Source organism: Herpailurus yagouaroundi, unplaced genomic scaffold (assembly GCF_014898765.1).
Source record: "Herpailurus yagouaroundi ecotype Mexico unplaced genomic scaffold, PumYag 182, whole genome shotgun sequence".
Classification (NCBI taxonomy): domain Eukaryota; kingdom Metazoa; phylum Chordata; class Mammalia; order Carnivora; family Felidae; genus Herpailurus; species Herpailurus yagouaroundi.
The window spans coordinates 9,782,665-9,810,011 of NW_024412413.1; the positions used below are offsets into that span (position 1 = coordinate 9,782,665).

Here is a 27,347-nt window from a genome sequence, read left to right on the forward strand (position 1 = left end):
GCACAGGATTGGGGAGTTAAGTGCCCTGGTGAGAAGGTGTCAAGGGAGGCCCCAGGATGCTGGCCCTACATCTGATTTGCATTCTCATTTTATTCCTTCCACGGTCAGCAGATACTCAGGCCCCACGTGAGGTCCTGGAGAGCCAGGCAGTTTGTCATCTAACCCTTGTCTTCAAGATGCCGTAAGTGCAGATGAGGCCCCCTTTTTTCCCAGGTGGGCCTGTAAAGGCCCAGGAAGAGGGGTCGTTTTTTTTTTTTTTTTGGTCTGGAGTCAACTTAGCACAAGGGTTTCACTCTTCCTCACGCCTCTACCCCCAGTGCCTTCCTGTCCTGTCTCAGTGATTTTGTAATTTCTTGTCTCTTCCTCTTGGTGCTTTAAGCGTGAAATAACGACACTGTTACCCTTAGAAGCATTTGCACAGGAAATGACTCCTCCCAAGCTGTGCACTTGCTACTTGGGTAAAGTTGGCCGGTGGCAGGCGTCAGGTGACATTGGTACTCACTCATTACCTATCAGTCACATAAATTTGAGCGAGGCAGAGGAAGACGTAACCAGCCCTGCTTTCTGCAGTGAAACTTGGGGGCCCTGGGGGTAGACGGGGAAATGCCAGAGCCTCCTTGCTCTGTCTGGAATCCCAAAATCAACTCTTAAGCAGAAAAAGCCGACTTGGATGTGAGGAGAATCTCCTAATCTCACTTTTGCCTCCTTCTGGCTGTGACTTGAAGCAAATCACTTAAAACCTCTATGAACCTGTTTCCTTACCTCTGAAATGGGTGTGGAAATGCCTGGCTAAAAGGACAATTACGCATGCGCCAGGCGTTTAGCATCCCTTCAACAATCGTTGGCTAGTCCGCTGAGGACTAACTACTAGCTACCCTAACAGGTGGGCCTTAGGCCAAGGGTCTTCTACTTTTCCTGCTCCCCACTCGGTGGGGGGTTAGTGCGGAGCCGTCCTCAGAGAGGCTGCGTCTCCCCAATCACCCGATGCCTTTAAAGCCCTGGCATCCCGCGTGTGGAGTCCGTTTGCGGAGCGCGGGGACGCCGCGGCCGGAAGGCCACGGGTGGGGTGAGGCGCACGAGGCGGTGCTCGGAGCGGGATCAGGTGTTTTGAGCCACCAGACCTGGAGTCAAGTGCGCAGTCAGGCCCGGCCGAGCCCCAACTTGCGGGCTCCAGCTGCGTGCTCCCGGGGCTCGACACCGCCCCCCGCGCCTCCCACGCGCGGACTCCAGGCAAGGCTAGCCGGGCCCCGGGGGCCCACGCGGCGGGCGGAGCGAACTGGGGCCTTTGTGTTCAAACAGCCCAATGGGCGGTGGCAGTGGGCGGTGACGCGGGCGGGGCCCGGCCAATGGGCGGCGGCCTGTCAGCGTTGATTGGCAGACGCACACATACACACTGGGCCACGCGCGCGCCGGCCGGCCCCACTCGCGCAGCGCGGTTCTGCGCGGGCCTCATTGTCTGCTGCGCCCTTCGGCCCGCTGGGCTCGTCCCGCGCCGCGCGCCCCGGGTCCCCGCGCCTAGCGCCACTCGCAGGATTCGGACGCGGGAAGGGGGCGCGCCCAGGCGGCGCAGCGGGCCTCGGACGCCCCCGGCCCCGCACGGAGCAGCCGCGGCAGCAGGTAACAGCCGGCGGTAGGCCTCTGGCGGGCGGACGTGCGGGGCAAGGGTGGTAGGCGGGGTAGGCCGGCCTTTCCCGCCTCCCCGCGGGCCCCGGCCGGACCCCGGGGTCACCGTCGGGCCGCCCCAGCCAGGGCCGAGCTGCCCAGGCCTGGTTCTTCCTCTCCCGGCCAAGCCGGGCCGGGCTCCAGCCCCGCCTGGCGCACGCCCCTGGGCCGGTCGGGAAGGGCCAGCGCCGTGCCGGGGCCAGCCGCCCTGACTCATCTCCGCAGCCCGCCCCCCGTCCCCGGGGCCGGCCGCCCACTGGTCAGCCCGGAGGGCGGATGTCTCCAGGCGGGACTTCCCCGGGGCAGAACCTCCCCGAGAGGAGGGGAGCGAGAACCGGGCTACCTCAAACCGGCCCAGGGCAGTGCCTGTGTTTTCGTGCCAGGCAGGCAGTTTCCAGGGACAGGCAGTTCTCTGCCCTCTGCCTGTCAGACTCCGGGAATAGGAGGGAGGCCCATTTTGTTCAGTTCTTAAAAAAAGAAACCAAACAAATAGGAGGCGGGAGTGTGACTTAGTGCAGAGCCGCAGGGAAGGCGCGTGGTTAGTTTAAAAAAAAAAAAAAAATCTCTGCAGGTTCAGCTCGGGGGGAAAATGAAGGGAGAAGGGAGTTAGCCCCTGGAGCGTTTTACAGGTCCCACGAGGGAAAGTAGTGTGAAAACGTCCCGTGGAAGTCGCCGGAGATCTGAGTTTGCAGATTGGGTGGACACTGCCATATAAGTTTGCCGAGGGGGGTGTGGGGAAAGGTGGAGTTGAGAAAAGGGATGTGGTTCAGCACAGAAGTGGGGAGGGATGTTTTGTTTGAGGGTTTCTTAACTCTGTGTGTGTGTGTGTGTGTGTGTGTGTGTGTGTGTGTGTGTGTGTGTGTTTGTGAGTTGGTGAGGGTGGGGTCTATTCAGATACGCAAAAGATTCGAGCTCCTAGAGATTCATTTCTTGTTTTGTTTTGGAAGATTCAAGCCCTGACCTTTCTCATTTTCTGAAACCGGACTCAGTTGCAAACTATTTTTTTTTTTTGATACTAGGACTACAGGAAAGACTAAGAAGCCTCTGGGGGGGGGGGGTGGGGGCGGGTGGTTGTGTTGGATTAATTTTTGTTTTTTTTCCCCCCCCCCCCCCCCCCACCGCCCCGGGTGAAGGCTTCGTCCACTTCAGCAGGTGGGGGTTGAGGAAGAGGAGTCTATATGGGCATCTGGAGCTTTTAGGTGGGGAGGGCAGTAGTGGGGGTGGCATTACCTTATAAGGAGAGGAATACAGAAAAGGAGCCAGGCCAGCTTCCTGCTTTGGCTACTACCGATTGGTCCCTTTACTAACACTGTCTAAAAACCAGGGGGAGGGGGGGATGCCAGGTGGGCATCCTACCTGGGCAGACGCCAGTCAGACCGAGACATGAGGCTGCTTGTTTTTCAGAAGAGGACTTCTGAATTCTCTGGCTGGACTAACCAGACCTTCTGGTTTCCATAGGCTGGAGTTGGGAAACACTAGAGCCTATACCCACTGCACAACCTAGGGAACTAATAGTATAAGGGATATGAGAAGTGATAATAAGTCACAAGTACCAGGGACTATTGTGGGGGCCTAAGTGTAACAAAGACTTCGTAGCATGGGCAGGCAAAGGCACCACATTGAGACTCCTCAAGCGGGAAATCTGAGATTTTGAATTTGGGTTTCTACATCTGAAAGGCTGATTAATCCCCCCCCCCCCCCCGGTCGTCAAACACCGCCTTTTGCCACGACTCTTCACCTTGGCTTCGAGTCCTCGGTATCCATTCCAGAGCCTTGATTTCCCACGGCACGTGGTGACTTCTTCCCTCCGGCAGGGATTGACTGTGATCCCACACGGCCGCTCCACCTCCCTGTTTTGTTAGTTTGTTGACAAATATTTGTCGTGTGACAACCCGTTCTGTGCATATTCAGGGCCGTCAAAGACTCTGGTTGGGGACACACGTTTCCTAAAGCAACTTGAAAACGTTATGGTAGAGGGGGAAAGAGCCAGGCCGTGCCACCTGCCCGATCTGAGCTCAAACCCTGCCTCTGTCATGTACAGGCTAGGGGACTGTGGGCAAGGTCACCGGTCGTCTCAGGGCCCCAGGTGCCTCCCTTGCACAGTGGCGGTAATGGTACCTCCCGTGTTCATAAGGATCAGAAATGAGTGCGAAAGAAGCCAGGCACCCAGGAGGCATTAACAAAGTATTCCGTCATCACAATTATCATCATACAGGATGCCCTGATGTTGCACTACAATGATCACTGAGGGGCTACGGCATGCGGACACCTTCAGGATGTAGGTGGGGCTCACCCCAGAAAGGTCTTCTCCGGTCAGCGTTGGATTGGGACCCTGAGTCAACGAGTCTAGCCACAAGGAAAAGAAAGTGTGTCCCCTCTAAGAGAAACAGCTGGAAGGCGCGCGCACCCAGCTCCAGGGGGAGGGCAGCGTAGTGGGATGGCCCGACTAGAGACTCTGTGTGGGCAGTAATGATCAAAAGCATTCAGTTAGCGTCTGTTGCGTGCCTCTCACGTTCCACCTGCTCTGCTACTTGCTAAAGGCTGCAGAAGGTCCGGTTCTGCCTCTCAGGCAGCTCCGTGTCAAACCGAAAGCCAGAAGAGCGTGTGGAAAGCACCGTGAGAGAGGCCACCTGGGCACTAAGTGAGCCCGAGGCAGGGCCGCCTGGCGGCAGGGTGGGTGGTGCCGGGAGATGCTCCGTACACGCCCCCTTGTCCCCACCTCTGGGGCTGTCTGTGTTGAATGCGCAGGGGGTAGGCTGTTGGCCGGGAGGAGCTGAAACACCTGCCCCCGCCAGGCCTCACTGGTCTTCCTTTCTCTCCCAAGACTCTCTTCAGGGGGAGAGTCCCCACCCTACCTCGTCATGTCTCGCCGAAGCCAGCGCCTCACGCGCTACTCCCAGGGCGATGATGACGGCGGCAGCAGCAGTGGAGGGAGTTCGGTGATGGGGAGCCAGAGCACCCTGTTTAAAGACAGCCCTCTCAGGTAGGAGACTGCCGTCTCACCCCCGCCCTCCACCCCGCCCCGGCCACCCACGGATAGCGCTGACCTGCTGAGCAGAGGGCTTGGGCAGGTCGCTGCACAGCCTTGTCCTGTCGCCACCTGACTGGGCAGAGATCGGGTGCCCGTATCCAGCCGAGGGGGAGCGTTCGCACCTTTGAGGATGCGAGGCCCCAGCCCTGCTGTCTCTTCTCCCCCCATTGTAAGCCAGGCTGCTGCCCTCTCGATCAGAGAACAGGAAGTGGGGAGAGGCAGCTTCGAGAATAAGCCAGGCCAGAAACCCCGCCAGTGCGGGCTGGGTTCACAGGAGCCCTCTCTGCTCTGGACGGATGTGCCCGTCTGACCATCCTCCCCAGACCCAGGAGTACCTTCTGCAGGGCTTCAGCGGGGCCCGCAGAGGCAGCCCAGGAGAGGTCCCGGTCCGAGGAGCATGGCAAATGAGCTACAGCAGGCGTCAGCCTCATCCTGCCCCGCTTGCAGATATGAGGCCCAGATAACCGCTCACGAGGCTTTGGCTAGCCCTGGGAGGCCAGGTCGAGTTGGTCTGGGATTTCAGTGGGTGGTTGAAATTGCTACTCTCTTAGAAGCATGGCGGCGGGCGGGGGGGGGGGGTACAAAAAACTTTGGCATTGAAGTTAGAGACCTGGATTTGAATCCTGCCTTCATCACTCACTGCTGGTGGGATCTGGAGATAACGGGGACAGCGACTGCACCTGTGGTTAGCGCGGTCGGCAGCTGGGAGCTGTCAGTTGCCTGGCAACAAGGCTGACCCACTCACCAGAGGCGGGCAGAGCGGCTCCCTTTCCTGTTCCCGGCTGGGCTCACCTGCCGGCTCCCCTCCCACAGGACCTTGAAGAGGAAGTCCGGCAACATGAAGCGCCTCTCCCCAGCGCCGCAGCTGGGCCCCTCCTCCGACACGCACACGTCCTACTACAGCGAGTCGGTGGTCAGGGAGTCCTACTTTGGCAGCCCCCGGGCCGCCTCCCTTGCCAGGAGCTCCATCCTCGACGACCAGCTGCATAGCGACCCCTACTGGGGTGAGTGTCTGAAACCTGCCTCCAGAGGCTTTGCTTCCTCTGGAAATTTAAGGTCCAAACTCTCCCCACTCCCCCCCCTCCCAGTGGTTTCCTAATCCCCGCCGGGCCAGAGGAAGGGCTCCCCGTCCTCAGAAGCCCTCGGAAGAGGAGCCACAGGCCACTTCCGACAACGAGGTGGCCACGATGCTGCTCCAGGCCCGGAGACCCCTCCCCCCCCCCCCATGGACCCGGGGAGCTCAGGAGGAAGCTCAGGGCAGCTCCATCTGTCCGTCAGAAACGCTCCTCAAGGTGTCCCCATGAGGCCCTCCGGGATAGCCTCCTGCCCCAGGAGAACCCCGAGTTCTTCCCTCCTCAGGTGAGGATCTGCGGGTGAGGAGGAGGAGAGGCACAGGCGGCACCGAAAGCAGCAAACTCAACGGGCTCTCTGAGAACAAGGGCTCCGAGGACTTCCTGGGGTCCTCCTCAGGTTACTCTTCAGAGGATGACTATGCAGGTGGGTGACGCCTCAGGGATACGCTCCAGCAGGTTCTGGGGCTGCTGGGGGAGGTGACGGGAAGCCCGGGGAAGGTGCCCCCCTGCCAGCCTGAGAGAGCGTGGTGTCTGGCAGGCCCCTGCGCAGACCAGCTGGGCACCCCCTGGTCATGCCACCGTGGCACCCTGAACCCAGGCCTGGGGCGGCCCCTGACATACTATGACTGCCCTGTCCCCGTCAGTCGGAGCAGCCTATGGTCGACTCCGTTGTGTCTGCCTTAACGGGGCGCCTCACACGTAGGAGCTGCTTGAGCCCTTTGGTCTAGCTCGGAACGATGGATCGAAGGATTGCTGGTGAGGAGAGGGGTGCAGACAGTAAGCTCAAGGGAAATAAAATGTCAGAAACCTCCCGTTGCGTTCCTTTGACAGACCTTTACTGACCCGCTAGGTGCCAGGCCTGGGTGACGCTCTGGGGATGCGAAGGAGAATGATACGTGGTCTCAGCTCACAGTCTAAAGGAGAAGATAAATAATAGGCAGTCTCCCTGTCTCTGGGCTCTTAAAAGGGAGGACAGACTGAGCCGTGGCCTCTCTGTCCCTGCAGGATACTCGGAGACTGACCACCGTGGTTCGGGTTCACGGTTAAGGAACGCAGCCTCTTGGGCAGCCTCTTTTTTCTGGATGGTGGTCACTTCTCCAGGTGGGTGCTGGCTACTCTGTGCACAGCTATTTCCATTCTCTACAGCAGTCCCTTCTTCCCCTTCTCCCTGTGGTTGGGCATCCCACCGAGAGACCATAGGACGAGCAGGGAGAGCTCGTCCTAGAATAAGCCACTGGAAACCAGGAGCCAACACTCTAACACTCCCACTCGGAAGGGCAGGAGCAGCTGTGGAGCAGGATGGAGAAAGTTGGCAGAGTAGGCAGGTGGGATTCGAGGACAGGTGCACCGGCAGGTCAGCATTGGGGGTAGCGGCAGGGAGGGCTGCAGGTGGAGACAGTAACGCTCTGAAACCACAAGCTGCAGGCCGCTGGCTGAGGGTGACACTCAGGCCTTGACGGTCCCTCTTCCAGGCCGGCTGTTTGGACTCCTCTACTGGTGGGTTGGCACCACCTGGTATCGCCTGACAACAGCTGCCTCCCTCCTCGATGTCTTCGTTTTAACCAGGTGAGCGAGACTCCCACCTTGACAATGACTCAGAAAGCCCTGGGACAGAAGGGACCAGTAAGGCTTCTAAACCTGTATATGTCCTTTCTGTGAAGGTTTCTTTTTCTCGAGTTTACGTGTATTTTTAATCAGTGAGCATGGAGTAGACTATCCAGAGCCCCTCTCTGCCTGACAGATAATGGGATCGAGTCAGGTGTTGCCTTCCAAACCAGTAGCCTTTCAGGGAGAATTCTGAAATTATGGGTTCCTGTTATTTGGCTACTTCCTGCTAGATGCCAGCCCCCATCCAGCCACGTCTGAGTCTGACAGCCCGGTCTTACTCTGGCTGGTCAGGTTTCAGGCTCTGGCCCAACAAGTGGTGTTTCCGAGGAAAGTTCAGCTTTCCTCCTGGCCCTGGGGCAGTCTAGAACCCAGTGTTCTCTGCTGGGTGTTCAGAAGCCAGGGATAGGCGCTGCGTGATGCTGTGGGTTGATTTTCTAAGTCCCTGACCCAGCAGAGCCGGGAAAGAAGACTGAGCCAAGAGGTCAAGGTCCTCTGGACGTAATCCTGGCTGGATGATTGGCTGAGGATTATGCTGAGAAGAGGGCCAAGGGTGGATCCGTGTCACCAAAAGAAGGTTCCATATTTTTCTACAAGAAAATATTGTTGGGGCACCTGGGTGGCTCAGTCGGTTAAGTGTCCAACTTCGGCTCAGGTCATGATCTCACAGTCCATGAGTTCGAGCCCCGCGTCGGGCTCTGTGCTGACAGCTCAGAGCTTGGAGCCTGCTTCGGATTCTGTGTCTCCCTCTCTCTCTGCCCCTACCCAGCTCATACTCTGTCTCTCAAAAAAAATGAATAAATGTTAAAAAAAATTTTTTTTTTTAAGGAAAATATTGTTTAAGGAGTTCTGTATTTTTTTCTAGAATTGCTTGCTTAGAGGACTTGTTCGTATGAAAATTTCAGGTTTTACAAAGACCCCGTGTTTTTTTTTTTTTTTTTAATCACATCAATAAAATTCAGAGTCAGCATTGTCCCCATTATTCCAAGACTTGCAGGCAAAGCTCTAAAAGTCTCCAGTCCAGCCCTGGCAAGATGAGATGCTCCAGGGCATCCCCCTCCCAACTCTAGTTTGGCACTCAGGGAAAGCCTCTGCAGACTCCCAGCAGGGATATAGAGCCCTGGATGCTCTCTTGACACCTCTTCCTCCCCTGCTGTCCCCTCCTGTGGCCCAGGCGCTTCTCATCCGTGAAGACATTCCTGTGGTTCCTCTTGCTGCTGCTGCTTCTGACCGGCCTGACCTATGGTAAGCTTGCCCGGTGTTGCAGGGCAGGGGTAGGACGAGCATGCCAGGCCGAAATGGAGCTGGTGAGCCAGAGGGGCAGGGCAGTGTGGGTGGGGGGCTGGCGCTGAGCGGACACGCAAAAACCAGAGGGATGGTGATCGCCTACAGGCAACGGAAGGAGGCAGGATGAGTGGAGTCAGACTGAGCCTTGGGCAGCTCAGTCCCAAGCTCTCAGCCACTCCTGTCTGGCCCTCCCGGCTCCTCGTGGACCTGTGTGGCATTTCTAGGGTGTCCAGTGGGTGAGAAGGGATATGCCCCAATCCGTTGATCTTGTGTTCTGTTTGGGTGGCCGCACTTGACTGCCTGGCGTGTCAATAGAGCATCCTTGGGGGCATCGGAGTCAGAACATGCCCTAGTACAGGAGTATTGGGGTAAAAAGCAGGGATCTTGACAGGGATCTTGTTGTTAGTAGCCATTTTCTCTGCATTCCAAATCAGGGTGTAGTCTGAGTGAGTGAATTCTGGTTATGACATCAAGTTCAATCTTTAAGATTGAAACAATGAAGTTGTAAAGAGAAGTCTGCCTTTTTGTACTAAGATATTTCATTAAAAAATTTTTTTTAATTTATTTGAGATAGAAAGCATGAGTTGGGGAGGGGCAGAGAGGAGGGGGTGGGGGAAGAGAATCCCAAATAGTCTCTGCACTGTCAGCACAGAGCCTTACAAGATGCTTGGTGGTGTTCCATTCTCTTAGGACTTTCACATGTTCTGCATAGTTGTAATCATTATTTATATATATTGTGTTCAGCTTCTAATCTGACAGTGTTGCGGTCTCACGATTCCACGTGAGTTGCCTTCATGGCCCCCAGGCTCCATTTTAATTATTGTACCAATTTATAATTAACTTATAAAGACCACACTTTACCTTTTTTTAGAGCTGGTTTTATAGGTTTAGCATCTACTCAACTAGTATTTATTTTATTTAACAGCCAGGTAGAAAATCTTTCCAAGTGTGGACTTCCTTTTTGTTTGCTGTTACAAGAACAGCTTGTTCACGTCCAGTGGAAACTGGGCATCGCCCTTGAAGTAATAATGACCCTTTACGATCATACAGTGCTTTGTTCAGGAGTTACTCTTTTAACTTGAGCTTCACCGTGGCCTCATAGGGTTGATGGGGCCGATGTGTGTGGAGGGCCTGAAAGGCCGGCAGAGTGGGCTCCTCAGGGAGTGCATTAAGGGAGGTGTGTCCAGAGGGTCTGATGGAAAGCCTGGTGGGCGTGTGCTTCCGGTTGTACCTGCTCACGGCCAATGATTGAGTGGCAAGTGTGGTCTCCCTGGGATGGAGACCCACTGGCTGATACGGCTCGCCAGGTGCCCTCATCCCCCACCCCACACGCGTAAGCTCAGGAGTAAACACATCACAAGCAGATGGCCCCTGAAGCAAGATGCAGGCGTCTTTGTGGCTGCAATCTTGTGTTGTCTTGGGTCAAAAGCACCTTCTCTTAGCAGGTGTCTCCTGTTTCAGGGATTCTCAACCATGGCAGCTCATGAGAGTTATCTGGGGAGCTTTTAAGACTCACCTATAGAGGGATACTCCAGACCAGTGAATTCATTTCCTAGAGAGTGGGGCCAGATATTGGGTATTTTTAAGCTTCCTGGGTGATCTTTTTTTTTTTTTTAATGTTTATTTTTGAGAGAGAGAGTGAGACCCTAGACAGAGCACGAAAGGGGGCGGGCAGAGAGAGAGGGAGACACAGAATCTGAAGCAGGCTCCGGGCTCCGAGCTGTCAGCACAGAGCCTGATGCGGGGCTCAAACCTATGAACCACGAGATCATGACCTGAGGCGAAGTCAGACGCTTAAGTGACTGAGCCACTCAGGCGCCCAAAGAGCTTCCTGGGTGATCTTGCCGAACAGTCTTGGCTGAGAGCCACCATCAGGTCCTCTGGTTGTACCTCTGGATCATCCCTAGCTTTATTAGAGCTATGTTCTCTGAGTTTTGCCATTTACAGAAAGATGGGGATTCCTGAGGAGTGTGAGAAAGCATATACTCTGGGACCGTCAGGTGGAAATTGCTGCCTCAGAGAATGATGGGAACCTCCATCCCTCGTACCGCCTTCCAGCAGCAGCCCAGCTCGCAGAATGGGACAGGCTGCTAACAACCCATGTTGATTAGGCCGCCGTCTTCAGCAGCGTGTGCCTTCTGGCTTATGGCCACGGGCCTGGATAACCCCCTCTCTTCTGTGTACAGGTGCCTGGTATTTCTACCCCTATGGGCTGCAGACCTTCCACCCTGCGATGGTTTCCTGGTGGGCAGCGAAGGGCGGCAGCAGGCAGCATGACGTGTGGGAGTCCAGAGACTTCCAGGTGAGTAGCTTAGGGTCACGGGTCCTCACCTTGCCTCTATTTGCAGTTGATTTCTCTGCCCTTATAGCTTCCGTAGGCGGTGTCCTAGCTGGTAGACTGCCTTGTCCCCTGTCTCAGCTGTTTGGGGTACAGACACTGGGAGAGCAGTTTGGGCTTAAATAGGACTCCAAATTGTCCCAAATCAGTTGCCATCTTAAGCACACACAAAAACAAAACAAAACAAAAAAACAGAAGGAAAAGGAATCAGACAAATCGTTTCAGCTACTTTGTTCCTTCTCTATAGTTTCATAAATATTTCTTCAGCATCTTCTAAGAGTAAGGCGACGGGCTGGTCAGTTACCGATTACCACAAACAGATCACCCCTAAAATCAGTGCCTTAAAGCTGCAAGCATTCGATTGGCTCACGAGCCCGTGGGTGCCCTGGGTGGCTCTTTTGGTCTAAGCAGGGACAGGCTGCTGGGTCAGCAGGGGCAGGCTGGGTGCCACACGTGCTCTTCTCGTCCAGCAGGCGAGCCCCGCCTCGTTCTCTTAGCAGACGACCATGGTGCCACAAGAGCAAAATCAGGCCTCGATTCAAAACTAGCACACTGTCCCTTCCTCCACGTTCCAGGCCGAAGTAAATCTCAAGGCCAGTCTAGACTCAAAGAGGGGGGAATAGGGGCGCCTGGGTGGCTCAGTCGGTTGAGCGTCCAACTTCGGCTCAGGTCACGATCTCACGGTTCTTGAGATCGAGCCCCGCGTCGGGCCCTGTGCTGACAGCTCGGATCCTGGAGCCTGCTTCGGATTCTGTGTCTCCTCCTCTCTCTGCCTCTCCCTCACTCATGCTCGGTCTCTCAAAAATAAATAAAAACATTTAAAAAGGGGGCGGGGTAGACACCACCTCTGGATATAGCACATGCGAGGCCACACTGCAGAGGGTACAAACACAAGGAGGACGGGAGGACAAGAGCCTTGTCTGCCCGAGGCTGCCCAGGCTGTGTCCTCAAGGAGCCTGCAGTGTGGCGTGGGAGGTGACAGGGCACACATAACCAGAATGTGTGCATACATGTCATGAAGTCACCAGTGAAAAGTTTTTCATTCTTTTTCCCCTAATGACAGCTGAATTTTGCTTGTATCTTGCTGAATTTAACTGGGGAACACATTTTTAACCATTTATTTTGGCGAATATGACCTTCCCGACTGCCATGTTATCACATAATGACCTATTCTGGCATTATAACTTTCCCTTTTGGAATCGTTAGTAAGGATGTTAAGTGTAGTTCAATTTCAGGACTACCTTTTCTGTGAGAAGGAGGAGGTAAAGAACGAACACACCTATGTCGTACTTGCTTACGTTTGCATAAAGACACTAATAAAAATAGTTGCCTGGTGTGGGAGCCGGTGGTGGCTGAGGGCCCAGGTGGATGGGACACAGGTTAGGAGAGGACTTGTCACTCTTTGCTCTTCCTGTCCTGCAGATGTACTGCCTATGTTAAAACATTTAAAAATCAGAAGCAACTTCTGCCCTCAGGAGGCGGCCCCGGTCTTTAATTGACAGTTGAGAGACTATAATTTCTCTTGGCAAAGATTTTTGTTTTTAAGCCAACAAGGTTTTCAAAATCCATGGCATGCTATCAGGTGCCACCGTCAAGTCCAAAGGACTTATTCTACCTACTCTGTGGGCCATCCAATTAGAAGAAAGAGAGCCTCTTCAAATTGTTTCGTCTTTTAGCCATAGCTCTTTTTTTTTTTTTTTAATTTAATGTTTGTTTTGAGAGAGAGAGAGAGAGACAGACAGACAGTGTGAGCAGGGGAGGGGCCGAGAGAGGGAGACACAGAATTCGAAGCAGGTTCCAGGCTCCGAGCTGTCAGCACAGAGCCCCACGTGGGGCTGGAACTCACAGCTACGAGATCATGACCCGAGCCGAAGTCAGATGTTCAACTGACTGAGCCACCCAGGCGCCCCTGGCCATAGTTCTCTTGAACGAAGTGGGCGGCTGAACCCTGTCGGCCGCTCGCTTTCCTGCATACGCACACAATGTAGGAGAGGGAAGGGGGCTGGCTCCAGCCCGGGAGGCCACCCTGCCCCCTGCCGCTCCTCTGGTCCTCTTCTTGGACCCGTTCCTCCATTTGGACCCTCTTTGGAGAGGGCGCTGTGTCCCCTCCCGCCTGGCCTGCGCACCGTCCTTGGCACCTTGTGCTGCACTCTGTCACCACGTGTCCGCATACTCACGGTACCCCTTTGCCCTGCCGGGGTACTCACCTCGCTGAGCACGGATGGTCCTCAGGGCCAGCGTGAGCTCACATTTGGGTGTTCCTGGGATTCCCTTCCCTTTCTCTTCAGGGAGCACTGTTGTCCTAGGCCCCTCACCTCTATGGCTTTTCCCTCCCTCAGCAGGCTGAGCAGCGCATCTTGTCCCGGGTACACTCTCTGGAGCGACGCCTAGAAGCTCTCGCTGCCGAATTTTCCTCCAACTGGCAGAAGGAGGCTGTGCGGCTGGAACGTCTGGAGCTGCGGCAAGGGGCTGCTGGTGGGGGAGGCCATGTAGGCCTGAGCCACGAGGACACCCTGGCACTTCTAGAAGGGCTGGTGAGCCGCCGCGAGGCTGCCCTGAAGGAGGACTTCCGTAGGGACACCGCCGCTCGGATCCAGGTCTCTGAGCGTGAGCAGAGTGGCGTGTGGGTGACACCGTGGGTGTGTGGGGTGGAGGGGTGAGGCCCTGCACACCCTGACACGAGAGGGACAGCCGTGTCACTTGGCAGTCACTCACCTTCTCTAAGCCTTCGTTCCTTCCTCTAAAACGGAGACCCTCAGGTTTCCCCGTGCACTCCCAACCCCGACTGTGGAAACAGGAGACCACAGAGTGCCTGGCACAGTAGGGGTGCAGCAGAGATCAAGGGGGTCTTGCGTGTTTGAGAAGCACTTGTGGCACAAAGGCCAGGAGCCGAAGTTTGCAGGCAGACGGGCCTGGTTCAGTCTCCAGTTCTGCCACTTACTGGTGGTTGTAAGTTCCCTCTGCACGTAACTCAGTAAAATCCTCAAGACGCTCCCCTGTGTCTGACAGGAAGAGCTGGTCACCCTGAGAGCAGAACATCAACAAGACTCAGAAGACCTCTTCAAGAAAATTGTCCAGGCCTCCCAGGTTGGTGGACTCAGGGGCACCTGGGGCCTCCCCAGTGGGGCCCTGATCTATAGTTCAACATCTGCTCTTGGGCTGAGGCAGCTTGGTTCTCCCAAAGGGTGCTTAGACACTAGATGGGGTGGGGGTGTCATCTCCTGACTTCTGCTGGAGCTGAACCCACGTGCACAGGAATGCTTTGCAGGGATGCCCGGGGGTGTGTTTGAGGAAGGGTCGCTTTCAAGAGGCCTGTTGTGCTGGGTATAAGATGCTGAATGAATGAGGGAATGTATGCATGCCCAAGCATGCGGATGGGGCAAGCCTCTCATGAGGACCTAGGCCAGGAGGTGGTTAATGTTTGCTGGAGCAGTCAGGAGAGCCTGGGGCAGGGCTCTGCTGGAACAGAGACTCCAGACAGAATAGATCCTGCTCTGGGAGACTGACTGCTCTGAGCCTGGCATATGTTGTATTTCTGCCTTCTTCCTGCTTACAGGAGTCTGAGGCTCGACTCCAGGAGCTGAAGTCCGAGTGGCAAAGGTAACGGGCACTGCCATCCGGCCTAGGCCTGCTCTACCCCCGACCTCTCCACCCCACACCCTGGCAGGCCTGGGGCACAGAGCCCCGGAGCAGAGTTCTGATTGCGTTCTGAACAGAGAGGGGATGGCTGAAAACTAGCTCAGGAACATCTGAAGGGCAAGAGCGGTTGAGTGGGGGCGGGGGCACCGCAAGAGAACTGGGATTTGTGGGTTCACTCGTAGACCCGCTACCTTTTCTGTACACACTCATGCAGGCTGCCTTCCGTGCCCCAGACATCCACCCGTGTGGAGGATGGAGAGGCCGAGGCAGAGTGAATTATGGCTCTGGTCTTAGGAAGGGGACAGGATAAGAATTCGCTCGTTGGGATCGGCAAGCCAATTCGAAGGCACTGGGGCTGTGTTCTACAGCCAGGGTCCCTAGGTGGAGGCCTTGCATTCGTGTGCAGGTGCTGGGCACTCACTTCTGTCGGGAGCCAACTAGGGGATCCCCTTGTGTTCCTCGGCGTGGCCTCACACCTCACCAGAGATCCAAGGCTTACTCTTCTCCTCTCCTTGGGAGTAGGATGACCCAAGAGTCCTTCCGAGAGAACTCCATGAAGGAGCTGGGGCGACTGGAGGGCCAGCTGGCAGGCTTGCGGCAGGAGCTGGCGGCCCTGAGCCTGAAGCAGAGCTCGGTGGCAGACCAAGTGGGCCTCTTGCCCCAGCAGCTGCAGGCAGTGAGGGATGACGTAAGTTGGAACCATCTAAGTCCCCTGCCGAACACCGTGTCCTCTGAGAGTGTCTGTCCTATGAGTCTGTACGGCAAAGAGCCTTTTGCCCTGGTGGCCTGCTAGTCCCCGGAGTCTGGACTTGGCCCAGATGTTGCCTTTCGTAGACAGTTCTTCCTGTTTTGTTATCAGTAACACGGAGAGTTGGTCGTAACGCTTTCCTTCAGGTGGACTAGCGGGGTGTGCTTGGCCCTTCCCTTCCCGGCTTGTGTTCTCTTCCCGCCCCCTCCACTCCAGCCAGGAGCCACCACAGCAGCACTGTCCCTGAGAGCCTCTAAAAGACCTTCCTTCTGTCGCCAGGTGGAGTCCCGGTTCCCTGCCTGGATCAGTCAGTTCCTTCTGCACGGCGGGGGGACCCGCAACGGGCTCCTTCAGCAGGAAGACATGCAAGTTCAGCTGCGGGAGCTGGAGGGCAGGATCCTCGCCCACGTGGCCGAGATGCGGGGCGAGTCGGCGAGGGAGGCCGCCGCCAGCCTGGGGCTGACGCTGCAGAGGGAAGGCGTGATCGGGGTGACAGAGGAGGTGAGGACCGTGGGGCCCCGGGAACAACTCCCACCCTCACCCCCTCGTCCAGCGCCCTCCTCCCTGGGAGTCCTAGACCCGCGCAGTCGCACACTGCCAGCTTCCCGGTACGTCCCAAGACCACGTGCGGGAGGCTCCGGTGCTTGCTTTGGGGCTGGTGGGGGCGGGGGGGGGGGGGTGCATCTAGGTTAAGTGGCACGTGTGGCTGGACACCAGTGTGTGGTGCAGGATAGGAGGGGGCCGGTCCGGGGGTCCCTCGCCCCCAGTAGTGGGGGCTCAAGGGTGGACGAGTCTGCTGCTCGTGGCAGCTGCCTCGGATGCCTGTTTTAGCAGGTGCAGCGCATCGTAAACCAGGCCCTGAAGCGCTACAGTGAGGACCGCATCGGGATGGTGGACTACGCTCTGGAATCAGGAGGTCTGTGTGTGCGCTCTCCCCACTTTGCAGAGCCTGGTCCCGTGCTGGCCGCCCCCCCGGCATCTGCCGGGCAGCCGTGGTGCTAGGCGGGCAGGGCTCGAGATGGGCAGAAATCACAACAAAGGCAAGCAAAGAAACTTGGAGAAGTCCGGATGAACTGAATACCATCCTTGGCCAGGGAAACTGATGCTCACAGCTGTAGTTGGGGTGAGGTTGAAGACGGCCTGGGGCATCTGCCCTCCCACCTTGAGAGAGGACGTGGCCGTAGGGGTCCCCTCTCGAGTTCCCTGGGCTGGTGAGCAGCACAGGTGTCAGCGCCTCCCTCCCTCCCCTGCTGGGGTCCAGCTTTAGGTGCCCACACTGCCTGTCTTTCCTGTCTCAGGGGCGAGTGTTATCAGCACCCGATGTTCTGAGACCTATGAGACCAAGACGGCCCTCCTCAGTCTCTTCGGCATCCCCCTGTGGTACCACTCCCAGTCGCCCCGAGTCATTCTCCAGGTAGGTACCCATGAGGGCAGCAGCAGGGGCCCTGAGCAGGTCGCCTGCATAGCTGGGTGACTCCCGTCCTGAGCCAGCAAAAGCCGTGCTCAGGGTGGGCCGTCTTTGTCACCCGCCCCGTGCTGATGGGACTTCCTTTCCTCCTCGTCCCCTCAGCCAGATGTGCACCCAGGCAACTGCTGGGCCTTCCAGGGGCCCCAGGGCTTTGCTGTGGTTCGCCTTTCTGCCCGCATCCGCCCCACTGCTGTCACCTTAGAGCATGTCCCCAAGTCCTTGTCCCCCAACAGCACCATCTCCAGTGCCCCCAAGGACTTTGCCATCTTTGTGAGTATTCTACCTTTGGGGGCTCAGAGGGGCTACGGGACCGTGAGTCTTTACTAAGGATAGAGCCAGGACCATTATTTGGGAGGAAGGGGGCAGATCTGGAAGGGATAGCCCCAGCCTGGGAAATGGTAGCTTAGGCTGCGCTGGAATAACCCACGTCCAGTGCTCAGGCCCCTGTAGTCCTACCAAGGCTGGCGCTGATCTGCTCGGGGACGGGGGACCCAGTGTGGGAACAGGAAGGGAGAGCATTCTTCCCCGGGTGACTGGGGCACTTGTCCCCGGGGATGGATCTTCCCTCCATCCTTTGTTCTCTTTTCAGGGATTTGATGAAGATGCGCAGCAAGAGGGGACACTTCTTGGCCAGTTCACCTACGACCAGGATGGGGAGCCCATTCAGACCTTTTATTTTCAGGTACGGGACTCCGCTGTGCCAGCGGAATGGTATATTCAGCTTCCTATCCGTTCGGCAGATGGTTTCCAAGCACTTACTCCGTGTCAGGCACCGCGGGCTCAGGTCAAGAATAGGCACAGCCCCTGCCTCCCCACAGTTCGAGGCAGGGAACAGGGACAGCTGTGCAAGTGGCACAGGAGAGGCACCACATAGACATCCACACAGAGGGGCCCATCCCGGACGGGGAGCCGGGGGCAGTTGTCAGAGGGTGTTCCTCCTAGGCCTCAGGCAGTGCCGCACGGCTAGGGCTCTGAGGGAGACTTCTGGCCTCAATCTGAACGGGCATCAGTCTCCCAGGGCCTTGTTAGAAATGCAGATTGCCAGTCTCCACCCCAGGAGCGAGGCTCCCAGATCCCGGCAGCCCCAAGAAATCAATGTTCTGACAGCCCAGATGAATGCTGTGCCGGGGGCTTGAGAGCTACACTAGGGGTGAAGAATTGGGTGAGGTGGCAAAGGGACAGTGGTGGGAAGGGAGGCCGGAGAGAGGCAGGCCTGGCTACCAGGCCAAAGAGTTCTGGCCCTCGGGGCTGGGGTGGGCACTGCCACGTTTTAGGCAGAGAAGTGACAAGACTGTGCACTGTAGTCAGATCATGTGACCGTGTGAAAGGTGCATCCAGGGGACGAGACCGGTCAGGAAGTGGCTGCGGAGTGTCGGGAGTGAGGATGGAGAGGAGGTAGATAGTCCCATGCAGCCACCAGGGGACCAAAGACTGAGCCATGGGAGTGCCTGGGACGTCTGGGGGATGTGTGCTGACCGAGCCTTTAGGAGACAGTAGAGGAAAAGCGGCTGTGCGGAAGGCCAGAGGACGGGAAGGGAACGGGAAAGCGCTGTGTCTGTTGGCGTCGAACTGGGGGCCATTTGCTCCGAAAGCTCAAAAATCGTGGCTTTTGGAGCAAAGAGGACAGAGGCCTGCTAAGAACTTGAGGAAGAAAACTCTGCCTAATTCAGAGTAAAAGGATTCTTTTCCACCGTCAACATATATCAGATCCTCCGTGACAGTGATTGTGTCCCTTGACCATGATAAAGAGCTCCTGTGAATCTGTCTGGAATGAATCTGGCTGGTCCTCAGCTACAAGGCCATTTTTATGTGGCTGTGGGTCATGGCCCCTAGAGGACCTCTGAAGCCCCTGGGACTCCTTGGCCCACAAGCTGGAAACTCTGCTCCACGATCTGAAGACAGGAGCTCTGCAGTCCAGTTCGCTGTGGAGGCCTACGGGAGGGGTGGGGGAGGGGGGCATCGGACCCTGGGGGTGGCTGTCCCCCTCTCTGCCCTCCTGTCAGCGAGGTCTGAGGGCCTGGGACACTCTTAACACCTTCTTTCTCTACCCAGGACACTAAAATGGCCACATACCAGGTGGTGGAGCTTCGGATCTTGACTAACTGGGGCCACCCCGAGTACACCTGCATCTACCGCTTCCGGGTGCATGGGGAACCCACCCACTAGGCCTTCTCTGTGCTGCTGCCAGCCAGCTGGGAGGCCAGCCCCTCCCAGCACGTGCCCCCTTCTCTGGGAGTGGGAGAGCAGCACCCCTGCCCCTTCCCCACACGCTTGACCAGCGCCGCTGGCCCGATGGAGACAAGAAAGAATATGCAGGGCTTTCCTAGCGCGGGGCAGCTCGAGGTAGACAGCACGTTCCAGCGTCCCTTTTTGTGACCTCCTTGTGCCAGGCACTGGGTGTCTACTTCCCCCTCTTGGGAGGGTGTATATATGTAGCATATCATGGGGTGATCGTGAGGCAGGGGGAGAGGCAGTGAGTGGACCTATGTCGTCCCAGCAGAGGTGGGTGAAACCTGTCTGCCCCTTACCCAGGATGGGGGGCTGGCACCCAAGGAGCTGCGGTTGGTAGGCGTGTGAATGAAGCAGGTGCCAAAGCCATGGGTGGGACAAGCAAGGGCCTGGGGCAGGTGAGCTGCCCCTATCACCAGGCAGGGAAGTGACGTCCTCTAGGAGGAAGGTGCTCACAGTGCAGGCTGGGGCTGAGCCCCAGGCAGGAAGCTGCTTGTGCAGGGCAGCCGGGCTCTTCCAGAAATCTAGTGCCATCAACCTATGGAGCTTGACCCCCTAACGTCCCCCAAAGGCCTCTCTATACACTGTATGTGTTCTGGGTCAGAGTGGGCCACAGGGCTTCTCATACCCTTGAGGGTCGGGCTCCTAGGAGCCTCTAAGGGAGGCTGCCTCTCTGGCTCTGAGGGGTCAGGGGGGCAGCCAGTAGGATTCCCCCTCTGCTCGGGTTAGTGCTTTCTCTCTCCCCTGATGTTGGGACCGAGGCCCACTCTGCTCCCCATTCCTGCTAGGGCATGCCTGTGCCCCAGAGCAAGCTTGCCACATTCCCCCAAGGTGCAGGGAGCCCAGACCTGCCTTTTGAGGCCATAAGCAGCTGGGGTAAGCTTAAAAGGGTGGGGAGCAGCATACTCCGCAGACTCTCGGGATGGTCCAATGAGAATGATGGTGACATTCAGGGTGTCGTGGTGGGAAGAGGCCTGTCCGCACTGTGGGCCTTGTCCCACCACCACCTGACTATAAGGGGCTCAGCTACTCCCTTGAGACTCTCAGCTCTTGCTCAGATTGTTTCCTTTCTGGCTCGTTTTCTAGGGGGGGTGGGGTGCTGTCAGGGGTGTGGGCTGGGGGAAGAGAGGGCTTTGAGACCCAGGAGACTCTGCTGTATTATGTATATATTTTTCAAGGTCTGTTTTTTAACTGAAAAGCTTTGGGCTTGATTCCTAGCCCCGTTCTGTGGGGCACCGGGTGATTTCAGTTCCTTGTAACCTGGCTGCCAGGGGGGGCTGCGGTGCAGGCAGGTGCCGTAAGAACAGGGCTGAGCCCCAAATGGGCTCCAAGGGGATGGAGCTAGAAGGAAGGTGAGGCCTAAGGCCACCTGTGGGCCTTTGGCACTGGCCCCAGCTCGGCCCCTGCCCCCCCCCCAGACAACCAGGTTTCATTTTGCGCTCTCCTGTCACAAATGCTGCACTATTGGTTCTGAATTTTTTATCTCCAGATTCTAATTTATGCCTATGCAAAAAAAAAAATAAATTATGCCCAGGATTAATAGAGTGTGTAGTTTTTTTTTTTTTTTTTTAATCTGAAGTCTGAGCCTAAACAATGCCCCAAAGACTCATTCCTGAACTTTAGAAACCAGACTTCTCCACTAAAACCTAGCTGGAACGGGCCCTGAGGCAGGCCCTGCTCTGCGATTCTGGGCTCAGGGGCTGGCAGGAGAAAGAAGGGAGGTGGCTTTACTAGGCCTCACAGACACCCCAGTGTGAAGGGGCAGCTTTCCCTGCATCTCTCAGTGCCATCTGAGCAGAAGGCAGAAGAACTTACCTGCTTCACAACCAACCACGCCTGCCTTCAGTGCGGATCCTCCCCACGGGAACTAAGCATCTGTCCCTCGTACCTGTGCTGGGATGGAGCCCCTGCAGAGCCGCACCTACCAGCTAATGGGAACAGGTCCTGGCCCTTCCCTGTAACTCTGTCCCCAGATCCAGTGCCTCCCGAGAAGCCGCTTGAAGGGACAGGAGTGGGTCCCCAACCACGCTTTCCAGTGTACCCGGTACCTGGCCCAGGGCCGGTCCCCACTGCAGCTGAGAAAATAAAGGCAGGGACAAGTCAGTAGGGAGGGGCTGGGGATAAACCACAGGAGACAGTAGCAGGTGCAACGTAAATCCAGCCCTGAGGCTTCGGGCCAGTTAACTGCTCAGTCCTGTGCGCCAGGAAAGGCCGGTCCTGGGGCTCACCGCCAGCGACCACGCACTCCATTCCCCTTACTTCACTCAACACCTGCTCTGCATCTGGCGCCACTGCTCAACAACGGGGATGTCCCCAAGCTGCACCAGTAAACGAGTGCCTGGGACTTGCCACGCACAGTCAGGGCTCTGTGCCTCTGCTTGTGTGCTTCCGGGCTGGGCGTGTGCCCTCTGCCCACCTGCCCGCGTCCAAGTCCTACTGTCTCCTCAGGGGCGCGGCTCTCACCCCGTTTTCCCCAAGGCACGCCCCGTGATCCCCAAGCTTGCAGTTCCCTCTGCACCGTGGCATGTTCTGTTACCTTATTCTGTTCAGTAAGCCAGAACAGGGGTCCCAACTGAACTAAAGACACCACAAATGTTAGCTGCACGTACAGAAAGGGCAGGATTGGCCATTCGAGATGATCAGTTAACAACTTTATTCTTTATCATCTACAAAAGGGCTGGTGTTTTGTTCCAAAGTGAGAGTTGGTAGGGCTGAGACCCGTAGGGGACCTTTGGAGTCCCTGTTAATGACAGTAAAACATTGTATTCAGTCAGCCCCTGCCAGCAGGTGTGGGCCTGGCGACCACAGATCCAGACCAACCTCCTGAGTGAGGACAGAGGCCAGGGTGGAGGCCACAGCTTGCAAAAGTAAAGCGGTGATGCTCTTAGGGGCAAAAGAGTTCAGGCAAAACAAGGTCCCACCCTGGAGAAACCCTGTGGAAACACAGACGCCACAGCACCTCCCACGGGGACAGAGAGCAGGGGGCGCTGCCCAATGCTAGAGTCCTCCACTTCCGAAGGCACCAGCGGGCAGAGGCCCCTATAAGCAGAACCAGGTCAAAAAGCAAGAAGGACACAGCACACCCAGGAACAGGCAGGGGCCAAAGGGCAAGGAGCAGAGCAGCTGCCTACGGATGGCCGCAGCGTGGGCCGGAGCAGGAATGAACGTGCCCACTGGAGGCACTGCTCTCTGAGCTTGTTTCCTAACCGGAAAAATGGAACACCACCTCTTTCCTATCTAGTAGCTTCAGAATCAAACAAGTGAGGGAGACACCCAACAGCACAGCCACATCACAGAGACTTGTCAACACCACGTTTCTCCTTCCAAGCCTGCCTATCGCCACATGGACTTGGCAGCTGGTGCAGTGGTAAGCAGCACGGGGACCGTTCACTGGGCACCTCCCATGTGCTGGGCACATCACAGCTTCACCGTACGTTCTCTCACCGAATCCTCGCAACCCCCGTGACAGAGGCGCTTACCTCTTGCTCTAGACGAGGGAACTGAGGGTCAGAGAAGATTGGCAGCTTGGCCCCTGTCACCGCTGGCAGAGGAGCCTGGGTTTTGAAGCCACACATGCCCGAGAGGAGAAGCTGGGCTCCTCCTGACCCCGCCCTGCTCCACAGCTGGGGGCTCCAGAGAGGCACAGCCAGCATTCCCCATGGCAGCACCTCCACCTGGAGGGCGCCTGGGCCGGGAACATGACACCATCAACTTGGAACAAACTTTTATTTTCTGTGCCGGTCCGGTCAGTCCATGGCCATGGGTCAGTGGTAACTAGAAATAGTTGGAAGGAGGGGAGGGGAAGGGACCAGCAGTTCAGAAGCAAGAAGAATGGAGAGGGCTGGGATGGGAAGAAGGCAAGGCTGAGGAAGGACCCAGCCAGCTGGGTGTCTGCCCTGGTTAGAAGAACATATCTCTACCCACCAGTCCACCCTAAACCAAGGGCTTCTGTCCGCAGCTCAGGCCAGGCTCGTTTGGGCCCCATAGTGCCATCTCTGGCCTGGAGGACCCCAGGCAGTGAATCTTCCAGAGGGCTTAATGCTCTGTGCTGGGCCTGGAAGAATCTTTTTCACAACCCCCTACCTAACCTCCCCACACCCCCACAGGGGCCTCCAAAACTGGGGCTCAGACCTTTCCCTGTTGTGCTCCTGTAGCAGCCAGCTGGGGCAACACGGCGGGGCTGTGGTAGGGAAGAGGAGTTCTAGCCCAGGCCTGGCTCAGAGGAACACATCCCCACCAATAGGAGGTGCTGGTGAGCAGGACCCAGAGCGAGTTGATGCGAGTCCAGGTCAGCCATCAGTGCCCCCAGGCCCAACAAGATGCAGAGTTAAAGTTCAAGGGCCAAAGCCTCAGCTCAGCAGAATCAGCAGAGCAGGAGTTGCCCTGGCCTGGCCAGGCAAACAGGATTGTCTCCAAGGAGAAAAAAAAAAAACCACCTGCTGTCTTTGGGTCAGTGGCAAGGGTCAGAGTTAGGGGCAGGAAGGGTCCTACAATCCAAGTGCCACTCCCCTCCACACATCTACAGGCTACAACTTAAGAGCTTTTGGCATAACATGGTTTTGGGTTTAAGGGGGTAAAAAAGGAGAGAGAAAAAAGGAGGCCACCACGCTCCATTCTGCTAAAATCCCCCTAGTCCCAGAAGGAAGGCTCCCTGCTCGGGCAGCAGCAGACACTGATGAATCCCCTAAGCCCTGAGTCCGGCTCTGTAGAGGGCTCTGGGCACAGACGAATGAGCACAGGGGAGGAGGGTGAGCACAGGGGAGGAGGGTGAGCACAGAGGAGTGATGAGCTCCTCAGCTTCTGAAAGCCCCTAAAGTTTGTCACAGAAACACACAGACGGATGGACAGATGGGCAGGCAGCCAGCTCCTGGAGGCTGGTGGCCACAGAGGATAAAAGGAGAAAGACTGCCAGGGCCCTGACTGGCTACAGTTCTGCACCACACACCCACCCACCCACCCACCCACACACCCACACCCACACCCACACACTAGAGAGAGAGAGAGACAATAAAAAGAATAAAAACTAAGGGCCCAGATATACAAAAAATGTGAGTAAAGAAGAAGGCAGGGAAGAAGGTAGATGATGGTCAGTCCTCCGGAAGTCTGGCCACCTTCCTCAGCTTATAAATTACAACCCCCCTGGAAAATGGGGGTGGGGGGAGCATGATGAGGCTCCAGCTGTGGCCTGGGGAGGACGGGTGGTGGTCAGAGCTGCTCTGGCCCATCTGGTGGCACAGCGGCCAGAGTACAAGGATCCCTTGGGTGGTGGGGGTGGGCCAGGGGAGATTCAGCAGCCGCTGGCAGGAGTCACGCAGGCCCCCTGGGACTTCACTTTGTGACGCTGGCCCCCCCGTCGCCGGCCCCCGCTGCTGGGCTTGGGCTGAAAGGGAGAAAGAAGGAGCTTGAAAAGTAGTGGCCCACTGGGAGCAGGGCAGGGCGGCACAGGGGCAAGGCAGCGGGAAGAGGGGCGGGAGGAAAGCCAGCAGGCGGTATGGTCCCAGCCTAGCCCGAGCCATCAGCTACTGTGTGACTTAGAGCACAGCACTTCTCTGTCAGATGGAGCCGGCATCCACCCTGCCTCCCCAGCGGGCAGGTCACACTTGACGACAGTGAGCCGTTCTGAGAAGCACAAGGAGAGCAGGAACCAACACCTGCCCCCACTGATACGGAGAGAAAGGCTCAGTGTGGGACAGAAAACAGAAAGGCAGGTCCAAGCAGAAGTTTCCTTCTCCAAAGCGGGGTCAGATGGAGAAGACACCGGAAGGAGCAATATGAGGGGGCGAACGGGACAGAACTGGGGGACAAACCTAACAGGAGATGCCGAGCGACAACCACACTGGCACGGGGCCCAAGGCCACCTACTCCACCCCTGCCACGCAGGACGACCCTCTAAGGCAGGGCCTTTCCAACCTTCCGGACCACCACAGACATACCCCACTCCCCCCACACACAGACCGCAAGCTCTCTTACTCAGAGAGGGAACCCCTGACAATTTTCTATTCTGATTATTGACACCAAATGCTAAGCAGGACCGACTAAACTGGGCTTTCTACAGTGTTCGAAGAACGCTCTGCCTCAAGAAACAACCAGCACACATTTAGCACTCACGTGCCAAGAGCAGGAGGGGAGGCACCTTCTATGAACTGCAGACACGGCAGCTGAGCACAGGCTGCCCGAAGCTCTCCTGTCACCCCCACCGGCTAGAGGAACAGCCACCCTCCCACTGCCACCCTGAGGTGGTCAGGGGACCAGACTGGCCCGAGGAGTCCACTCACCTGTGCCTGGAGACCGCTGGACAAAGCCGGCTGCACCGTCCCTAGAGAGCAAGCTTCATCTCCAGGCGGGGGTGCCCCTACTGCTGGCCCTCCAGACGGGCCTCCCTCTTCTCGCTTGGCCAGGGGGCCCTTTTTTGTTGACTGCATTTTAATCTGCTGGGGCTTCGAATTCATCGGGGAGTTGTTGGTGGTCTGGAGGAGCTGCAGGAGTCAAGGAGTTGAGGATGGGGCCGGAGCTGCAGGCAGTGACGTCAGCTCCGCTGCCCAGGCCCTGTGCCTCCGCCCCCAGGGACCTCCCCGTCCCTGGCCTGGCTAGCCCTGGGCGAGGTGGGCGGTAGGGAGGCCGTGACAGCGGCAGCCGGATGAAGGGAGGTCTTCATTCCCACTCAGTGTCTCGGGGCTGCTCCAACCCAGGCTGACGTCTTGCCTGCCTCAGCCCAGCCCAGAGTGGCTCTATCCTAGCACCTGCCCCAGCTGCTCTTCCCGCAGACCACCGTGAATCTTGTCAACCCCCCACCTAGCCTCGCTCCTAGCTGGAGTCCAGCCTGCCCAGAACCTTGTGAACCCAACTTGAGGCTCTCTTCCTTGCTAAGCTGGCTGAACTCCTCAGGGAATCAACTGAATCTCCTGCTGCCCCTGTGACAAGAGTCTGCGGCAGGCTTTAACTTCAGGCCTCCCAAAGAAATCACCTGAATGCCTCAGCACCTGGAAACATCTGGAGTGTGGCTTTCATGAATCTTAAGAGCTCCCACCCAGGAGAGACTGATTTAAAGCCTTCCCTTGTGGTCTAAGTTCAATCTCAAAGCAGGGAGGAGGCCTGGCTACACCCCCAAGGGCACTATGGCACGTGCTGGCAGCTTCTGCCACTCTCAGCCAGCCCCAGAGGCAAGCAGCCTTCAAAGATACGATCTTCCACCCAAGGTACAGCCCTTGGAATTGCCTGGATGAGCCTGAGAAAGGCCGTTCTGGAGGCAAGGCCGGCCTGAGGTGGATCCCAAGATCTCACACAGGCTGTTTAGAGCAAGAATCAAACCACTCTATCAACTGCCCCTACCCAAGAACACGGGTGTAGCCTGCAGAGGGCATGAAGTGGGCTCCACGACACAGAAACAGCTCAAGCCCAGGCACCCTAGCTGTCCAACAGTCACTATATCCTGACCCACTGCCGTCAGGGTGCCCCCCCCCCCCCCAGGCAGGCCACTGGAGCCTATGCCTGGCACCTCGGAGGCTGACCATAGCTAGGACCAGACACTTTCCTACCACTGTTTCCTAGGTAGGACAGCCAGGCATCAACCCCACCTCCTCTCCTCCACAGTCACCACCAAAGCCCAGGGAGGCAGAAGGCCCAGAGACACCTCTCGGGAAAGAGAGAACATGGCACCGAGGCCACACCTGAGCACTGTTTCAGCTCTCCCAAGGCAGGAACTAGTGCCTCTGTCCCTGGCAGTTAGCAGGATTCTGCAGGGCTTCTCCTGTTGTGCTCAGTCTGAGAATGGGATGGTCCCCAGGACTCCCTGGGACTGGGCAAAGAGGTCCTCCCGGCCATACCTTGGTGATGGTGCCCACGGCCTTGGTGCGGCCTTCCCGAAACACCAGCCGCTGGTCTATGTGCAGGTACTCAGGGGTCTTGATGAAGCGGAAGTGCACGGTGGCCTTGTCCCCGGTGCGCAGACAGTCCTTGTCCATGCTCAGGATGGTGGCCGTCTGCCGGATGCTCCCGCAGTGAACTGTCAAAAGAGCCAGGAGGTCAGGATAGGACTCAGCTGCTCAGTGGCCCCCAGGCAGGAGAGAGAGCATGGCACACGCTTGAGCTGTGGCCAGCTACAGGCCTCAGGGGACCGCGTGTTGCCAAGCGAGCTGGAGGTCCGCTCCTGCTGCACACTGTCAGACCCCACCTGTCCCCGGACCCACAGTATTGGTCCCCAAATACAGGGCACTCTGTTTGCGTGTGTACCTTCTCTAGACTGTTGGCCTCTTGACAGCAGAGTTTGC

At 57.1% G+C, this 27,347-nt stretch overlaps 2 protein-coding genes across 6 annotated transcripts in view; one reads left to right on the forward strand and one right to left on the reverse strand.

The window, feature by feature from the left end:
* The first annotated feature begins 1,390 nt into the window (after nucleotides 1-1,390).
* SUN2 (Sad1 and UNC84 domain containing 2) lies at nucleotides 1,391-20,620 on the forward strand. Of its 2 annotated transcripts, XM_040490807.1 has the most exons (18): nucleotides 1,391-1,617; nucleotides 4,487-4,645; nucleotides 5,507-5,697; nucleotides 6,053-6,190; nucleotides 6,772-6,867; nucleotides 7,239-7,332; nucleotides 8,546-8,616; nucleotides 10,845-10,960; nucleotides 13,336-13,593; nucleotides 14,006-14,083; nucleotides 14,553-14,596; nucleotides 15,158-15,323; nucleotides 15,663-15,884; nucleotides 16,215-16,299; nucleotides 16,682-16,797; nucleotides 16,954-17,121; nucleotides 17,441-17,533; nucleotides 18,904-20,620. In XM_040490807.1, exons 2-18 carry the CDS (start codon nucleotides 4,524-4,526, stop codon nucleotides 19,015-19,017), a joined length of 2,172 nt encoding a protein of 723 aa, XP_040346741.1. In that variant the 5' UTR covers nucleotides 1,391-1,617; nucleotides 4,487-4,523; the 3' UTR covers nucleotides 19,018-20,620. The 2 variants fall into 2 exon arrangements, with proteins under 2 accessions (XP_040346741.1, XP_040346740.1); XM_040490806.1 differs by lacking the exon at nucleotides 1,391-1,617 and having other exon boundaries at nucleotides 13,339-13,593.
* GTPBP1 (GTP binding protein 1) overlaps nucleotides 10,959-27,347 on the reverse strand; it is a 34,929-nt gene continuing 18,540 nt past the window's right edge. For 3 of the 4 annotated variants that reach the window (XM_040490808.1, XM_040490810.1, XM_040490811.1), the window contains exons 10-12: nucleotides 26,904-27,082; nucleotides 25,356-25,556; nucleotides 10,959-11,152 (exon numbers count right to left, since the gene is read on the reverse strand). In XM_040490808.1, the coding sequence (XP_040346742.1) occupies nucleotides 11,045-11,152; nucleotides 25,356-25,556; nucleotides 26,904-27,082 (488 nt within the window). In that variant the 3' untranslated portion in view covers nucleotides 10,959-11,044. Of the gene's footprint in view, nucleotides 11,153-21,709; nucleotides 24,461-25,355; nucleotides 25,557-26,903; nucleotides 27,083-27,347 lie in introns of those variants that run through there. The other variant, XM_040490809.1, reaches the window with a different exon arrangement.